We start from the raw sequence: 18,445 nt of genomic DNA, 5'->3' as shown, positions 1-18,445 counted from the left end.
AGGCAGAGAAGTTGAGAAATATTTAAGCATAGACTTCAAGACTTTCTCATTTCTCACTCAGTATTTTTGCCACTCGATAGCAATATCTTCCAAAACTCAAAACAGGTGCTCTTTCATATTAAAATTCATGGCTGTGAAGGTAGCTGAGGTAAATATTTTACTCATCCTTTGGCATCCTCCACATCAAATTTTAAAATAATTCAAACAACCTACAGCTCATCAGTGACCAAACAGAGCTCTGGTAAAAATAAAATATCTTTCAGTTCAGCACCAGCTGGCTAAATTTAAACCCTGAATTATGTAATCTTAAAGTGTCCTTGCTTTTAGTTGGTGTCTTAAGAGATTCTGGTATAATGCCGCTCCCAAATCACTTCAGTGTGTAACATCTAAACACTTAAGGCACAACAGGACCAAATTAAGGTGTTCCCAGGCAATTGAAGACAGAAAAAAATCCATTTGAAAGAGTATATAGGCCATAATACCTTTAAAGTAAAACCTCAGTCTTCTCTCTTTAAGTTTGTAGTTACTATAATTAGGCCTGGCAGATCCAACTGGCAGTGCTTTTCTTAATTCTGCAAAACATGTAAGAACCTGATTCTTTAATCCTTACTCCAGCAATACTCCCAGAGGAGACGAGACTGTGGCTGGCTCAAGAAGTACGAAATCAAACTAAGGCTGGAAAAAGATTAATTTTCATACATTTCTCTGACCAAGCTGCAACAGCTGAAAATATTTTAAATTCTTCCTTTCCCTCACAAATTCTAAGAAATATAGTTTATATTTTTTAATGTATTCATTGTATATATTATCAATTTACGCTCATAAAAGATAAACTAATTTTTTTTCAGTTTTCCCTTTTAGCTGTAAGTTGAAGTCTAATTTTCACTCCTGACTGTTTATCAGGTTTGGCTCATTATTCTTCCATACTAAATATGAAAAATGCTAATGATTTTGCAAAGAGATTAATATAGGAAGCCCTAAATTTAATAATATAAAGTAATGCTAAGTATTGTCATTTAAAAAAATCCAACTGAATATTTTTTTATAGCAATTATGATTTGACCCACGGTCTTCATTGATCTTAAGCAAGCAGCAAGAATATATTACAACTCTGAAAGCAGACACGTATCAACGATTACATTACACATACCTTTCATAATATTTAGACTTAAGCCCAAGTTCGAGGAAGTATCATGTATCTTTGCAGTTCTTCACAGACTAGTTTCCTCCCTTGATTCACGTACAGCAAATTTCCCAGTCCCCTGAAAGCAAGCGGAGTGGAGGCCAGCTCCACTGAAGGGTCTATCAAGCAAGTAGATGGGATGGCTGAATTTATTTTAGCCCTGCGTCTAAAGGATGCAACTTGGCACCTATTTTTAGGAACTGAGCTCTGTATAGGTGGGGCCTGAGTCAACCACTCTTTTCAGAAGTGAGTGTCTGAGGGCACTCTGCCTTGTAGTGTCCTTGCTAATGTATGCATGGCTCTAACACATGTGCAGTCAATCAAACTCCCTTCTCCAGACATGACCATCAAGCCCACTCTTAACTTCTGAACAAAGCCTAAAAAAGTAAACAGCACTGATGAGGAAAAGGAGGGATTAAAGCCTGTGAATTACTTGCATTTGTTTTAATAATTTTAATCTGTAAGAGTCAAGAATATGAATATAAAGCATGTAGAAAAGTCCCAATTTATTCCGGTGGAATTTGGTTTCTCAGAAACAGAAACATTGCTTTTATGCTACAAAGTGTTCTTAGGAATGGAAAACATTAGTTTGCTTTTTGAGGCTTCACATAAAAAGCAAAACATTATTGTAGTGTTTATCTAAGTAAAGGAAGTGCTCTATTGGTTCAAAAAGTGAGGGAAGAAGAGGTGAGAAGGCATTCTTGAGAGAACAGAGCACACCTACCCTATGATTCCTGCACATTAGCATTAGCTTGAAATCACTTGGCACAAGGACGAGCAGGCAGGGGAAAGGAGTCACCTCACACGCTCCTGAGAGAATCATATTAAACGTCCTTTGCTGCCACCCTGCTTAGTCAGCACACCCTGCCTACATGACCCGGAAGGAAGAAGGAGATCTCTCCTAAAATTGCATTTAGCTCGATAATGCCAACCTCTAATACATTCTAAGTAAATATAAAACTACTAGCTTCCCCTGTATTTCCTCCTTTCTGTTATTTTCCTAGTGCGATGTTAAGTGTGTGTCCAAATGGCCTCACAGCAAACTCAAATAAAGAAAGAGGAAATTGCCCTTCGACTTAAGGAAAGCACTTGACATACACTGTTAATTTCATACAAAATGCTTACAAGTAAGCTATTTACCATAAAATTTACTAATAAAGACAAATATGTACATTACATTTTTTTCCATATACGTTATTGAGTTCTATTAAAAGTAAGTCAAGGAGTGATATTCTAGCTGATTAACTCTAAGAAAAGTTCCTAAAATGGTGTTCTTGTATCCTCTACAAGATCTTTCAGTGCCAGAGGCAGGATAGTCTAATTATCTAGAGTTGTGCTGTCCAGTGTGGGATTTACTGGACACATGTGACCATTTTAATTTTAATTGACTAAAATTAAATTAAATTAAAATATCTGTTTCTCAGTTGCACCAGCCATGTTTCAAGCACTCAATCTCCACATGTGGCTAGTGGCTATGTATTAGTCTGTTCGGATATGGAACGCTTCCATGATTGCAGAAAGTTCCGCTGGACAATGCTGATTTGGAGCATAGGCTTTCAACACAGCTTGGACACTAAACTCTGTGACCTGTCAAGTCTCAATGCATTGTCTAAGCTTTACTTTACTCATCTGTGACTAAACAGGACTAGGTTTACCTACTTAAATGATTGTTATGAAGATTAAATGGCATACTATGGATAAAATACTCATTACAGTCTAAATGTAGGACAAAATATCTACGTAAAATTATTATTGTTATTACTTTATCTTGCTATATACTTAAGAAAATGGGCACTAGCTCTAAATTCACAATAGTTTGATTTAAGTGTGAGGAGATTGATCCTACAATGTAAGCACGGTCAACTTTACTCTTGCATTTGCCTATAGATGCTAATAATGCTTATGGTGGTTTTATTCTTTCAAAATATTGTTAATTACTCAAAGATCTGACTTGTAGCTTCTTCATTTTCTGTCTTTATTCAAAACTACCTGCTTTCTCACCCCATTGCAGTGATAGTTTTCTTCACTTGTTTTTTAAATTCCATTCGAGATAACCTTTCTTCAAACGTTCTGTTTTTGCTCCTCAAAAAGAAATGTTTGATTTAAATATGTCTACATAAATTATTTTTTTCATATTTTTCTCATTATAAATTTTCCATTGTTATGATAGTCCCAAAACTCAACAATTATACATCGTTGAAAGAAAAAAATACTGGATTGTAAAATAAATCTTAGGGGAACGTTATAAAATAGTTGGTAATGGATTAAAAGTAATAAATGTCAGATCTATAGTAGTATGCATAAATTAACTAACCTAAGATTAAGCAAAATTTTTCAGTTGTAGAATTAAATAGCTATCATACAATTTGGTTTATTCATTTTAGTCATGAAGACAATGAAAACGTCAGCACCTGGATTCTTACCATTTGTTATTTCATTTGTTTCAGACACTGATTTTCATTCTTCATTCAATAGCAATCTAATTGGTTACCATGAATGCAAGATGGATGGATGGGTGGATAGATGGATGGATGGACGGTGGATGGATAGATGATCGATAAATGGATAGACAGACAGACAGGTAGAAAGATCCATAAGGTGAGTCTTTTTATCAAAATCTTAGAAAGTTCCAATGGAAAATTTTACCCTCTAACCATAAACCAACTCTAAATTGTTTTCACAATGCCTAGATGACTCTACTTATTAAAACCTGTATTGTACTCAACTGGAATCTACATAAGACTATTGCTTTAGTGAGAGGAAGAACAATGGTCCCACTAAGAACAATTAGAAAACCTGGATCAGTTACAAAAACAATCTGTAAGGCATCAGAAATCAACCAAACAATAACTACTAGAGAGAGTATAATTCAGGAAATGCAAGAACCTTTCGAACATGAGCTGAGGAGTTGAGGCTGTCCCTGGAGGTGATCTGTCAGTTCTGGATGCAGCTAAGGCTGAAATTCTGGGCCCAGCCCAGGAAGGGCACTGCTGCGGGGGGACAGAAAAACATCAAAATTTTGGCAGTTACATGGGACTGAGGTGACAAAATTAGAGAGTAGTGGGACCTCAAATTTGATTTTCTCCCCATGATATTTGCTCAGTTCCAAAATTTCACTGGATGGCGGGCTACAATCATAAACCCAAACACAGAAAAGTAAAGTGGAATAGCCTATGTTTTTCTCCTGACACTTAGGAGACAGAGATCCATGAGGAGGACAGGTAACAGTTAAAAGTCCTCAAAGGAAAGGAGAATTGACTCTAAACTAATCTGCAACGACTGCTTTGTCCCTGGAGGTGCTGGATTGTGTGGAGTGAGTTAGAGACTGAGTAAGGATCCTGTCTTGGCCCCTGGCAGATGGGAGACAGATGAACCAGTGAAAATTTTGGTGAACCAGTGAAAACTTGATCAGCCTTGGGGTGATCTAATTGGTGACTTCAGTAGACTCAAATACGATCAGTCTCCTCCTCATTACATTTGCCAAATTCTAAAGCTTAACAGGGTATAAGGCTAAATCTTCAAGCTGAAAACTTCTGAAAATTGGAGTAGAGATTCCTGTAGTCTCAGTGCTGAGGAGAATAGCATCTGGCAGATTCTCCATGAAACCCTAAATTAAGGCGATCACTCTCTCTCCCGCCTCCACTCTGTCTGCCTGGCAGAGGAAAGGTTGAACCTTTCTGATGAAAATAATATCATCTTGAGCTTTTTCACCTTTGTTTTTAAAAACACAATGCCTGACTTTCAATTAAAAAAAATACTTGGCTTGCAAAGAGACGGAACATTGTCACTGATAACCAAGAGGAAAAAAAAAGGGAAAAGAAGCAAATGTTGTAGATAGTTAAATTAGCAGACACAGACTTTAAAATAATCCTGACTGATATATTTAAGAAAATATAAAAGGTAACAAAGTATACGAAAATATGGAAAATTTCACAAGAAAATTAAGATTACATAATAATAATTAAATAGATATTCCAGAATTGAAAAATACAGCATCAGAAATTAAGAACTCAATGGAAGTTTTAACCATAGATTGGAGGCAGAAAAAGACAAATTAGTAACTTGGAAGACAGGTGGATAAGAAATAGGAAGCTTTGGTTTGGATATTTTATATTGAATATCAAAAAGTGCTTATTAGATTTTCAGCAGGAATATGACATTGTTGAATCATATAGTGACAGTCAATTAAAATCTGTCTTTTTTGCATATGCTACTGACAAGTCACATCTACATTCTCTTATATTCAGTTTATGCCTAAGTGAATGGCAATAGAGCCACCCCATTATTCCAGCTTGTTTCTGCCATCTCGTACAGTTGTTCTCTTAACAAGTTGTAATCTACTTCTTATCTATGATGAAGGATATTTAACAGAACAGAGACACTAACATACGTAATGTCATACTACTGCTAAAGGCGTTCCTCCAAGGTGAAACTCATATATGAATTTGAGTCCACCTATGAATCCGCATTTGTAGGTGTTCTTGATAACCTGAAATAGAGTGTATCTGCTTAGGGGATTTCAAAATTCTATGTGCTTCTTTACTAGGTCATCAGTCATCTTGAATTTATTCCCCTTTCTATTTTTGCTGGTACTACCGTTTGTTGGCTGAAGCCTATTCTCCTTGACATAAAACAGACATATCTAGGAATTCATTTGATCCACTTTTTTTTCTTGTTCATTAATATTAAAAGTTTCCAAGAAAAGCAGTGAATCTTTCTTCTTCCTTTAATTTTCTCTTAATCATAACATCTACACTTTATAAAGAAATTGTGCCAGGGATTTCATTAGGTGATTCACATTTATTTTATCTTATTCTCACAGCAACTCTGAGATTTTGGTGTTATCACAATTTCATAGAAGGAAACCAAGGATGAGTGAAGTTAGGTAACTTCTCCAAAGACAAGAGTCAATAATTAGCAAAACTGAGGATTGGACTCAATTCTGTTGACTCCATACATTTGGATTATTTGAGAAATATTATTTATCCTGATCCTAATCTAAAAGTTCCATCCATCCAATCACTATTACATGTGCTGACTGATATGCTGTGTGAAGGATCACCTCTTTCACGTATTAATAAATATTGAGGCTTAGTGAATCACGGTGTAGGCAGGCTCTGGCAAGGCTCGCTTTGTGCATGGTAGCAAAATGAACAATCAGTGACCACTCTAGAGACACGGGAAGTGGATGAGTGAGGACTTTAAAGTTGGGACAACTATATTTCAGTCATCTGATAGGTAATCTCTGGGCCAATGGGGCCTGTCTAAGATCTTTAGAATTGAAGAACCAAAATTCTAGAATTTTTAGACTTAAATAACTTGATTATATAAATACTCAAATTCGACATTGTTATCCAGCATCCATGAAATACTAGCCCACCAATTAAGGTTTAGCAGTCTGCTCCGAACATTGTTGGTGGCATGACCCATTTAGTTGTCATGAGAGCAGGATTAGGGTATTAGTAACTGAATTGTAGCTGAATTTAATTAACTATAATTTTCACCTGTTCAAGTTTAATTCTATTAAAATTACATCACGATACTAGGGAAGCATGAATAAGGCCTTCAGGCATATATGAGTCATATTTAAATTATATTTCATAGTCTTATGTTGGGTGATCACGTAATTTATCATGCAAAACCAGGGTGATTTGAGAGTGAAAGAAACACTATTAATAACTATATTAACACAACAGCACAATCTGGGACAGTCCAGGGTTAAGGACAAATAGGGATGTGTAACCACCTGCCTAATAAGCCAAATGAGGACCCTTGACTCACCATTGAGGTGTACACTCAGGGAATTTCTAGTGACTTGGCTCCCAATACAAAAAAAAGGAAAAAAATGTTCTTTGCTACGTACTTCAGTGTATGCATCATCCCTATGCTTTAAATATAATCTGGATTAGACATGTCTCTTATAAGAAAGACTGGAATGAATAAAAGAACTGTAGGGAATCTAAGAAATTCAATCTAGAAAAAAATAAGTAAGTTATAATTAGGAACCTAACTGGTTAAAAAATGACAGACGACTACATATTCCTGATAGGTTTCTTATTAACTTTCAATTAAAGTAGTAGGAAAGAAAAAAGAAAAAGCAGCAGAAATTAGCACAAATTGCTAATAATGAGAGAGAGTGTGTCTGTGTGTGTGTGTATGTTTGTGTGAGAGAGAAGATGAACACAAAGAAGAAAATAAGGAAGAGACAAGGAAGATGAGAACAGAAGGAGGAAGAGGAGGAGGAGAAAATATGCTGATTTATACAAAATTTTCAGTAGTGGTTATCACTGAGAGCAACAAACATGAATCACGGCTTTGGATGGCACATTGCCCAGAAGACCCTCTGAATCGAGAGACACAAAGTTTTCCCAAATAACAAAGAAACACTTTGATTCAGTCCACAATCACAAGTAGCCATGACCAAAACCAGGAGGTCTCCCCCCGAAACCATGTGAAATACCATCTGGACCAACCCAAGCTACAGTCTTGACTCATCTCCAGCCCTACGCCTCTCAGTATATATATCTATCAGTACACTGCATCTCTCAGAACAGAAGGGAGGAGAGGGGAGGGGTTGTTAGTTTCCTAAGGAAACACTTCAGAGGGTACATGTTGGAACTTTGTATAATTTTTCATGCTTTGCACCATACAAAGGAAAGTTTACATATTGTATCTGATAATCTAAATTAATATTGTAATGTATGGAGTAAAAGTTTCAACACGTATTCAGCAAATTTGAATAGGACCAAAAAATAAAGATTTCAGATGTAGTTCAGAGAGAAAAAGGAAAAAGTATGGGAGAAATTATGAGTCAAGTGTTCAGTGACGGTAAAATAAGAAAAATTCACCCACTCTATCCGAAGGAAATGCCAAGCCTGAATCAATCTCAACACAAAGCAAGTAAAGGAAATAAGTCAAGACATCACAAAGAAGTGCTGCTGGAGGATGGTATGGGGCACTGACTTGATGAGGCAAATTGATAACATAGCTCTTAAATTCTGAAATTGCTGAAAAATTTACAAGTGATATTCTTGATGTGCTTGAAAAAGATTCAGGACGAGAAGCTTTTACAAAACCGTTAGGTATTATTAAGAAGAGAATAGGATGAAACGAATGAATGGAAAAAGTGAAGGCTAAAACAGGTTGCAAGAAAATGCAAAATTCAATAGAAAAATGAAAATAGCATTTGAGATAGTGAAGAGCACATATGAAACAACCAAAATCAATCAATGAAGTGGGGAAAAATTTGAGAATTTTTTCCATAATGCAGGAGCAAAATCAAAGAGATGAAAATGATGACCTAGATAATGATGGATATGAAGAATAGAGATTTGATCAAAGAAACATAACTATTTCAGAGGAAAAAAGAGAAAAATAGCAAGGATATAAATAATTAAATTTGAAAGAAAAGAAAAAGTTTTTGAGCTGAAGAAAGATCTGAGAGGACAAAACCAAAGGCTCATCAAGACACCTGGGTTATGCCCTTATCAATTTTTGAATTTTAAAGGTGGGAAATGAATAAGGAAAAAGACAAGCTGATCTCAGAGTTCTTCACTAACACATTATATACAATGATAGAGTGGAATAGTGTGTGCAAAATGTTTTGCTTTTGTTTGTTTTTCTGACAGATATAGATTTGAATGAAGAACTCTCTTTACAGACAAGTTTCTATTATTTATGTATAAGGGATATAGAGACAGATATTTTAATATATAAAAAATTTCTCAAGGAAAATGATTAATATATCTTCACTGGGGAAGCAACTAAAATATATTTGCAAGCCTACAAAAGATGACTCAAAATCAAGAATAGAAGAAAGGCAAAATGTACTGTGTAAAAAGACATTATTTGAATTAGAACCAAACAAATATTGTACATGCAGTTATAAAATTGATAGTAAAGACACACAAAAAATTGATTGTAAACACAAAAAAAGTATTCAGAAAAGAATGCACTTGTAGAATGCACAACCTGATTTTATTTGCCTTATCCCAATCTTATCTTACTTTAACAATCTAATCATTCAGGGCTCTAATCACAGATTAAAATAAATTCTGTGACAGTAAATGTCAAGAGTGGAGAAAAGTGGGGGAAACAAAATCAAGTTGGATTTCTTTTGAGTTCGGTGAATTTATTCAGTCACTCATACATTCATTAATTGAGTAAGTCATCAAATATTTATGGAGAGCCTATATGACTAGTGCTATGCTGGATATAGTATTTATAGGATGAACAAAATATGCATGAGCCCTAGTAAATACACAAATAGCTATACATAAAGTGGGATAAGTTTATGAAGGAGAAAACAAGTGGTATGAAAAAGAAAAGCAAACACTTTAATTTGAGTGAGCAAGGTAAGCACCTTAAGCTGGTGACCAAATTTTAAATTTCATCAGAAGAATAAAGACAAAAAGAAAAAAAAGAGTGGGGTAAAAAATTTGATAAACCAATATAGTGCACCACCCCAACAAAAGTTATAATTTACAAAGCTACATTAACTCAAATACTTTGAAACTGGCACAGAAACCAACACTCCTTTAGTGAAATAAAAATAACCATTCAGAATCAAACAACAGTGTTTAGTGAATGCAATAAAATGGAAGAAATTTCTCCGAGTCTGGAAACTCAAGTAAGTAATCAGAAAAAAATTATTTCACGGACTCATACTTTACTTCAAAATCTATTCCAAGCTAATAAAACAAACAAGTCTAAATTCGATAAATAACTATAAGAAATTGAAGTATGCATTTTTTTAAGATTTTATTTTTTTACTTTTTCTCCCCAAAGACCCCACTACATAGCTATATATTCTTAGTTGTGGGTCCTTCTAGTTGTGGCATGCCCACAGCGTCCCAAAGCTGCCTCAGCGTGATCTGATGAGCAGTGCCATGTCTGCACCCAGGATTTGAACCAATGAAACACTGGGCCACCTGCAGTGGAGCACGCGAACTTAACCACTCGTCCACGGGGCCAGCCCTGAAGTTTGCATTTTTTAAAAAGTTACATACAGTCAACACTTCACACAGCACAGGATAGTATGCAGAAAATAAAACATTTCTCCTAGCCCAGATACCCAGTCCTTCTTAATATGGGCAAGTTTTTCATGTATCCTGAAATGTTCTCTGTATACGAAAACATACACATATGTTTACATATGCATAAAGCACAGGTATACATACATGTATATATGTGAAACCATACTTTTCATTTTCATACAAATGGGAGGATTATATACCCAATGGTCTATATTTGCTTTTTCTGTTTTTACTGAACAATGATGCAAATCCATTTCCATCTCCAAAGCAAATAAAGTCATTCACCATAATTATAGATTAAAAATTTTTAAATTTATTTATCATTCCAATAACTGAACAAACATACTTGACAACATTCAATATCCATTCATGATTAAAAACTTTCAACAAACTAAGAATAAAAGGAAACTTTTAAAACTTCATAAACATGTACAGAAGATCCATAGCTAACAACACACTTAATGATGAAAAGTGAATGCTTTGCATTTATTAAGAATGAGATGAGCAAAAAATTAAAAAGAGAAATACCATACAATCCTGCTATCCCACTACTGGATATTTATCCGAAGAGCTTGAAATCAACAATTCAAAGAGATTTATGCACCCTGATGTTCATCACATTATTCACCTTAGCCAAGATGTGGAGGCAACCCAAGTGCCTTTCAACTGATGAATGGATACAGAAGATGTGATATATATATAAAATGGGATACTACTCAGCCATAAAAGAGGAAAGATGTCCCATTTGCAACAACATAGATGGATCTTGTGGTATCTCTGTTTTCAATTTTTTGAGAGATCTCCATAATGTTTTCCATTGTGACTGCAGTAGTTTGCATTCCCACTAGCGGTGTATGAGGAGTTCTTTTTCTCCACATCGTCTCCAACATTTGTTATTTCTCGTCTTGTTAATTATAGCCATTCTGATGGGTGTAAGGTGAAATCTCATTGTAGTTTTGATTTGCATTTCCCTAATAATTAGTGATGCTAAACATGTTTTCATGTGGCTGTTGGTCATCTGTATATCTTCTTTGGAAAAATGTTCATATCCTCTGTCCATGTTTTGATCAGATTGTTTGTTTTTGTTGTTGAGTTGTATGAATTCTTTATATATTACTTAGAGTTTTCTTTACCCCTTTGTACCCAACCTTCTTACTTCTATCTCCTGTCATAGTTAATGATTCCTTATTTTACACTTTCCCTGTTGAAATTACCATGTTTTGTCTCCTAATTGAAATCTTACTGACAAAACCACTAAGTGTAATAAAATATAAATGGCTATTTTTGTGGTTGAATATCCTGTATATGTATTTGTAGTTATCTCTGAACCTCCCAGTTGTAAAATGTCCAAGTTTCAATAATTTCACTTATATGCTAGGAATAATAACACCTTTATCAGAGGATAAGGAGTAGATAACACAAACATTGGTGAAAATGTTTTACGTATTGTGAAAGCACCATAAAAATTAAGTGCTTATTACAATATAATAAACTCTGTGAGGGTGGGCCCATTGCTATTCTGCCCTTCTGGATACTCAGTGCCCTTCACAGGGCTTGGTACATTGTGGGTGCTTGATAAATGTTGGTTTGAGGAAAAGATGAATAAGCACATCTGTATTACTCCATTTCATGCTTGTTAAGTCCATTGAATTGAGTTTCAAAAATGTTGCATAAATAAATATAGTTCTTTCACCTTTGCAAAAGCAAATATTGTACAATAAAAAATTTACTTAGTACTTTCAACTGCATCCCCAAAATCTTCTAGAATCTTGCCTCAAACACATTTGTTGTTATAAACAATGATAGCAAATATGGAGAAAACCATAGTCTCAGAGACTAAAACTTTGGTGCATTGTTTAATTAGCTATTTTCTGCTGCATTTTGTAAGGATATTTACTCTTTGTAACCTGATAAGACTCATGTAATTGACTACAATGCTTCTTTTGTTATCTTTAAGTGAAAATTATAGGTTCTGATGGCAAACTGTTTATGTTACAGAATAACTTGAACACTTTTAAAGAATTTATTAAGTGGATAAATTACTCCATATTTGATGCTCGTTATTTTCATGGAGAAAAGAGACAGATTTCATAGGGTTTTTTTCACTCTTAATAGGCTCTCCTACAATATTTTCACCAAAAAGCCTAGACAGTTATCAAGCTAAATTATATCACTATGGCCAAGACAAAGCTGTACAATGTTTTCTTTCTTGCATCAGTACATGGGCTGTATACACATACACTACTTCTCCTGTTGCAACGTTTTTTATAATTTGTTGAGGAATTTCATTATTTTCTTTCTTAAGAGCCTAGAATAATAACATTTCACAAGCTGCTTTGATTGTAGGGGGGAAAGAAAGGCAAGGATTCTGGATTCCCAGTACTTTTTTCTAAAAGTAATGAAAAATCACTTATTTTCAGTGGACTTCATTCCTTGTGTGTGCATGTGCATGCCTGTTTGGTGTTTCTAACAAAGGTGGAGACCAAGTATAGCCTTTGAGCTATTATACATAGATATTTATACAGCACGTGTATGTGTAGGTTTCTTCCCTTTGCTTCATATAAATGAAGAACAACATCTGTGTAAAGTAGATCCTGACTTGTGATTTGGGAACATCCCAGTGAACATACTAGAATCAAATGCTATTCCAAGCAAGAAAATGAATTAGGTCAAAAGCAAACCCAAAGCATATATTTGCTTTACAAAATACAGAATAAATAAATGAATGAATGAATGTTGAGAGGATTTGAGGGACGGATTTAGAAATACATAACCAGGAACATTGGGCTCTCTCCTGAATCTGTCACTTTTTTCAGGAACGTCATTTCAACGTCTTAAACTGCTTTGTGTGTCTGCTGAGAATGCTCATTTCCATGCCTTCATTGCACTCAATGCATTGTGTTGTTGTTGTAGGTAGCAAAGCAGAGTAAACATTTGTAGGCAATATTTGATTTGTTTACACTGGGAATTGGGAAAATGCATAAGAATGGGTTTAGAATGGGCATTTTTAGACTGTGAATTGAAAAAAATTAAGCAAGAAGAAAGTAAAAATCTAAAAATGATGCTATGGGGCTTGGAAGAGGAAAATCAAGAACAGTCAGTTTCATCATCTTTGAAATTTTAGCTGAAAAGTGTCTTGTTTCCTCATCCGTTTTCATTGACTAACCAAAGAGCCATTCATGTTTTGCTTTAATTGTCGTTTTGGGTTGATAGGACAGTTTCTTGTACTCTTCAAGCCTCAGTCATTAAAAAAGTTCTATTATCAGTTCACAGAAATATGGATATAGTAGACTCTATTCGACACAAAGCTTTTTCCGAGCTTATCATTTAACTTTGTGCCTCAGAAGTGCAATCCATAACCGATCACCTTGTCAAAAACTGAGAACTCACGTGTTCTCACAAATAACATTCCTTGAATGTCTACTAGGCGCCAAGTACAACTCGCCTTGTACTTGATGCACTTACAGTTTATCTATTCAGAGAACTTGGAAACACCTTACAGAGATTATCTAAAATAGTTCACCATAATTATAAATACATCTTATAGAACTTTTGCAGAATGCACTTTCCCTACCTGGCACAGAAATTCTTTGTTTTAAATTTCAATTAAAACTAGTGCCATCTTCAGTGATGTGCAGCATACTAGGTTACTTTCATGTAATAGTCTAGGTAATACCCATAACATGCCTAAGAGATAGATGTTATTAACTTTACTGTTTTAAAGGTAGGAAACTAAAGTTTAGAGTAGTTAAGTAACTTTCTCAAGGTTGCATAATTTGTAAGTGGCAAACACGGGATTTAACCAGGGCTTGCCTATCTCCAAAGTCCGTGTTCAACTATTTTATCACGAGTCTGTATATGAAAAAGCAGACTCTCATATGCTCACAAATGACCTCTGTGTTCAGTGATTCTTAATACTTCAAAACTAATTAATTCATCTATTCATTCAAGAAGCATTTTGAAAATATACTCCACAAAGGGCACACATTGCTATGTATTTATGAATAATACAAATCAATCATAACCCAGTGTAGAATACATCAAAATGATCATATCGATATAGAGAGAGGTTGCCTGTGCAGTTGGTGATGGGGTTGCATTTGAGGGAGAATCTGAAGACATCCTGGGATCATTTTATCTGTTATTCTGGCTCAGAACACCAACTTCCCCCTAAGCCATCTAAGCATTTTCTATTTTGTAGAATCTTGTACTTCTCAAAGTGATTATATAGTGCGGCATCAAAGTGGTGAAGAATTCTCCACAGGCCTGTTTTCTCTTATTGAAACGGCTATTCACATATCTAGAGCTGACATTTCTGTTATATTGTTTTTCTAGTCCCGATTAACTATAATTTGACTTTTCTTGCTATTCAAGTCCAAGTTATGTTGGGCATAGAAGACATTAAATCTATTGCTGTGAGGAAGTAAACAATTATATATATATATATATATATGAAGACTGTAAAAAACATAAACAATAGTGCCTAACTGGTCTAAAAAAGTAAGCTTGAGCTGAATGAAACAATAGTAAATGGTTGGAACATTCCTCTCACAGAAAGAACAGTCAGCCACTGGAACTTACTCCAGGAGTTGTAAGTTGATTTACAAATATGACAACAGGAAAGGAGAGTTGATATCACCTCTATCATCATTTGACTGTCTAACTGCACATAAACAATTCGGAAAATATCTTGCCAAACTCAAGAGCTAATCCTTTTGAAATCTAGTTAGAAATTGAATTTTAAAGATTACATTTAAATGGTTCCTTTATCCCTAGTGATTATTAATCCCATAGTAACTCCATGCACCCAGTTTTCCTCCTTCACTCTCACAATTTGTAATTGCCTATGTTGTTACGAATTTATCTACTTATTGTCTGCCTTCCTTACAAGAATGAAACTCCCATATGGGCAAAAACCACATTTTTGTTCACCATGGTATATCTGGTGCCTGGTACCCTGTAGTCATTCTGTGAATTTGTTGTTTGAATAAATGAAGAGTAATTTCTAGAGCTCTATTAGTATTTATCTCAGTATTTTTGTATCCATATCCATCTTCTCCTCTAAACTGTGTGCTCCTTGAGAGCAAGATTACAGTCTTCATTCATATTTGTGTCTTCTGAGCCTTGTCTATAAGAGTGCTCAACCATTGTTTGTTAAATGAATTAATTCAACCCAGATGTTGCAACATTGCTACACTCACACAAACAACTTCAACATATAATTTCATTTTTTTTTTTGAGGAATATCAGCCATGAGCTAACATCTGCTGCCAATTTTCCTCTTTGCTTGCTGAGGAAGACTGGCCCTGAGCTAACATCCATGCCCATCTTCCTCTACTTTATATGTGGGACTCCTGCCACAGCATGGCTTGACAAGTGGTGTGCAGGTCTGCACCCAGGATCTGAACCAGCAAACCCCAGGCCACTGAAGCAGAACGTGAGAAAACTGCTGTGCCACCAGGCTGGTCCCAACAGATAATTTCCTTGAATGACTATAATGGGGAGAGAGGGGATCCCAGAATCCACTTCAGGATAGTTTTCCCTATTTCTCTCTGTCTAAAGAGATTTTGTGTTAATCTGAAGTTTTACAGTACTTTTTGTTTGTGTTCTTGTGCCTTATATTGTTAGTTATTTCCATATTGACTGAACTGTACCCAAAACTCAAAACTTTGATCCCACTCCAGTCCAACTCCAGCCTCTCTCCTAACACAGGTTAGATCTTGGTACAGATGAGCTGCTAGAATTCAGTGATATTTCCCTTAGCAAACAAAAATCCAAGATAATATAGTTTACCAGACTAGAATGCAAAGAAATCTCTTGGGAAGTTTATTAAAATGCACTGATATTCAGACAGTCTAAATCAATGAGATTAATCTACATTTTGTTTTAAACTGTAGGTTGCATTGAAAAATCTGTGTTTAATAATAATGTTAAGAAGGTGCTTTGAGAAACTCTGGGCCAGATCATAAGACTTGAGAGTTCAAAGAGGATGTTTTGTGCATCCTTGCATTGTCAGTGCCCATGCCTGACACTTAATTGGTGTTAACATCCTTCTTTAAAATGTACATGTCTATGCTCCCTAGAGAATCTGTTTCCTCATGATCTGTCTTCTTTTGTTAACCTTTCTCTGCTCCAGAATTCATTTCCTATTATTTCTTATCCTTTGCTATGGCCTGACCTCAATAGAAATTCAGCTTATGGGTTTGTATTTAATGATAACCTTCTTTATACTACTAACAACTTCCAATATCACTTACGATATCTGAATTGTTTATTAAGAGTCAGTTGAAATGCAAACAATTTAGGCAAATCCTATAGCCACTGGGAGACAATCCAGATTGTTTTGTGATAAATGAGCCAAACATTGAACTCATTCCTTTGTAAACCTGTAAAAGAATTTAGACTTTGTTCTACAGATAATGAAATGTCATAAACTGAAATGTCCAAAAGTAGATTTTATTTCAATTTATATGATTTTATATTAACCTCTTCTAAAATACTTTATTCACTAACATTTTTTTAACTTTCAAATCTCTAAAACCTTCTGCCAAATTGAAAAAAAATTGAAATAACAGTAGTCTCTAAAAAAATGTGGAATCAGATAAACAAAAAAAGACAAGTTTCACTGCCCAAATGACCATATTTTAATATGACAATTTTGTTTATATTGCTATTCTAAATTTAAACTTTAACTTTTTTACAATTCTTAAGCATATAGGTATGCCACTCGTTGTACTATAAAAATTTTAACATCTTTACTTAATCCAAAAGTTGCCATACTCCTATGGATGTTTCCATTTTTTAAGTTATACTAGTAATTCATGAACACTGCTTTCTTGATGTAAAACATTAAAACAGCACAAAAACAACCTAACAATACATCTTAAAAATCTTTCTATGTCAGCACAAACTGAACTATCTCATTTTCACCTGTTCTATGTAATATTCCATGGTGTGGGTGAACCATAATTTATTTAATCATTCTCCTATTGACAGGTATATAAGTTGTATCTAATGTTTCTCTAATAAAATCAGTACTGCAATAAATAGCCTCCATCACTGATGATTGTACTCACGTGCAGTGTTTCTTTTAGATAAATAGATAAAAGTTGACATGGAACTTTTTGAGCAATATTCTGAATTTTAATTAACACTGTTAAGTTGTCTCTCTAAGGGATCATGCCATTTCTGTACTATCACCGACAGTGCATGAGAGGGTCTATTTCTTTATCCATCCTACAAACACAAACTATTACGCAACTGTTTTTCATTCTGATGGAAAATATTATGCCTATATATGATGTTAATTTTTATCTTCCCAATTAATAGTAGTGTTCTTCACATTTTCATCCGATTATTATCCATTTATAGTTTTGCTTTAGTTCATATACCTTGCCCAATTTTATATTAGGTTGACTAGTCCATCTATTTCCAACGAACTTGTATGCTAACTGTGTCACAAACTAAGTTCCCTAGTATAGAGTTCCCTTTCTAGAATCTCTAATTCATACCTGATGTCCACGTAGGGAAAGCTCTGCTTTATTCTACTTATATAATAAAGTCTATATACTTTCCATATAGCCTTGTTTCTTGTCTATATTGTGAGTTTTTATTATGAACTCATGTTCCTTGGAACATTATCTCTGGGACTTTATTGAGGCCCCAGTTGAAGGTGTAATCCTCCAGGGAGGATTTATATTTTGCTTCTACTAGCTATTTACCAACCTGGATCCATTTTAAATTAATATTAAAATTCCTTAATAGTTTCCTGTCTATAACATAATCAAAAGTAATGGGCTCCGTATTCTGACACCATCTTCTCATAAGGCCGTATGTCATTGTTAGGGATGGAGAGGGAAGATATTTAAGTAAGCAATGAATCAAAAGTATTGTGATGTGATGATATAAAATAAGTTTGGAAGTGGTGTATCAAATTCATCCCTGATGTTTATGAAAAGCATTGGTCTTACCAAGTCACTAGAGAATGATTACATAGACCCTAAAATATCTAGAGCTGTCTAGAATGTGAAGTGCTGAAATATTAGACCAAATAAACTATTAAACAGAATCAGTTTCCGATTGTGTTTGGCAAGAATTGGTTGTTTTCATAAACGGATGATCTTCCAAAATGAAACAACTGGCTTTTTGTCTTAGGCAATACAAAGTTATGTGGTATTCTTCAAGAATCCCTGAGACCCTCTGGCTAGGACTTTGTGTACTCTTCTAA

At 34.7% G+C, this 18,445-nt stretch overlaps 1 protein-coding gene across 3 annotated transcripts in view; it reads right to left on the bottom strand.

Moving 5' to 3' along the window:
• Positions 1-1,431, bottom strand: part of XIRP2 (xin actin binding repeat containing 2) — a 73,092-nt gene extending 71,661 nt beyond the window's left edge. The window contains exon 1 of one of the 3 annotated variants that reach the window (XM_070581530.1): positions 1,151-1,431. In XM_070581530.1, coding sequence (XP_070437631.1) covers positions 1,151-1,157 — 7 coding nt within the window. In that variant the 5' untranslated portion in view covers positions 1,158-1,431. The remainder of the gene's footprint in view (positions 1-1,150) is intronic. The other 2 variants (XM_070581532.1, XM_070581531.1) reach the window with 2 other exon arrangements.
• Positions 1,432-18,445: the final 17,014 nt, after the last annotated feature.

Source organism: Equus przewalskii, chromosome 17 (genome assembly GCF_037783145.1).
Source record: "Equus przewalskii isolate Varuska chromosome 17, EquPr2, whole genome shotgun sequence".
NCBI lineage: Eukaryota > Metazoa > Chordata > Mammalia > Perissodactyla > Equidae > Equus > Equus przewalskii.
This window is presented reverse-complemented; position numbering and strand designations above follow the sequence as displayed.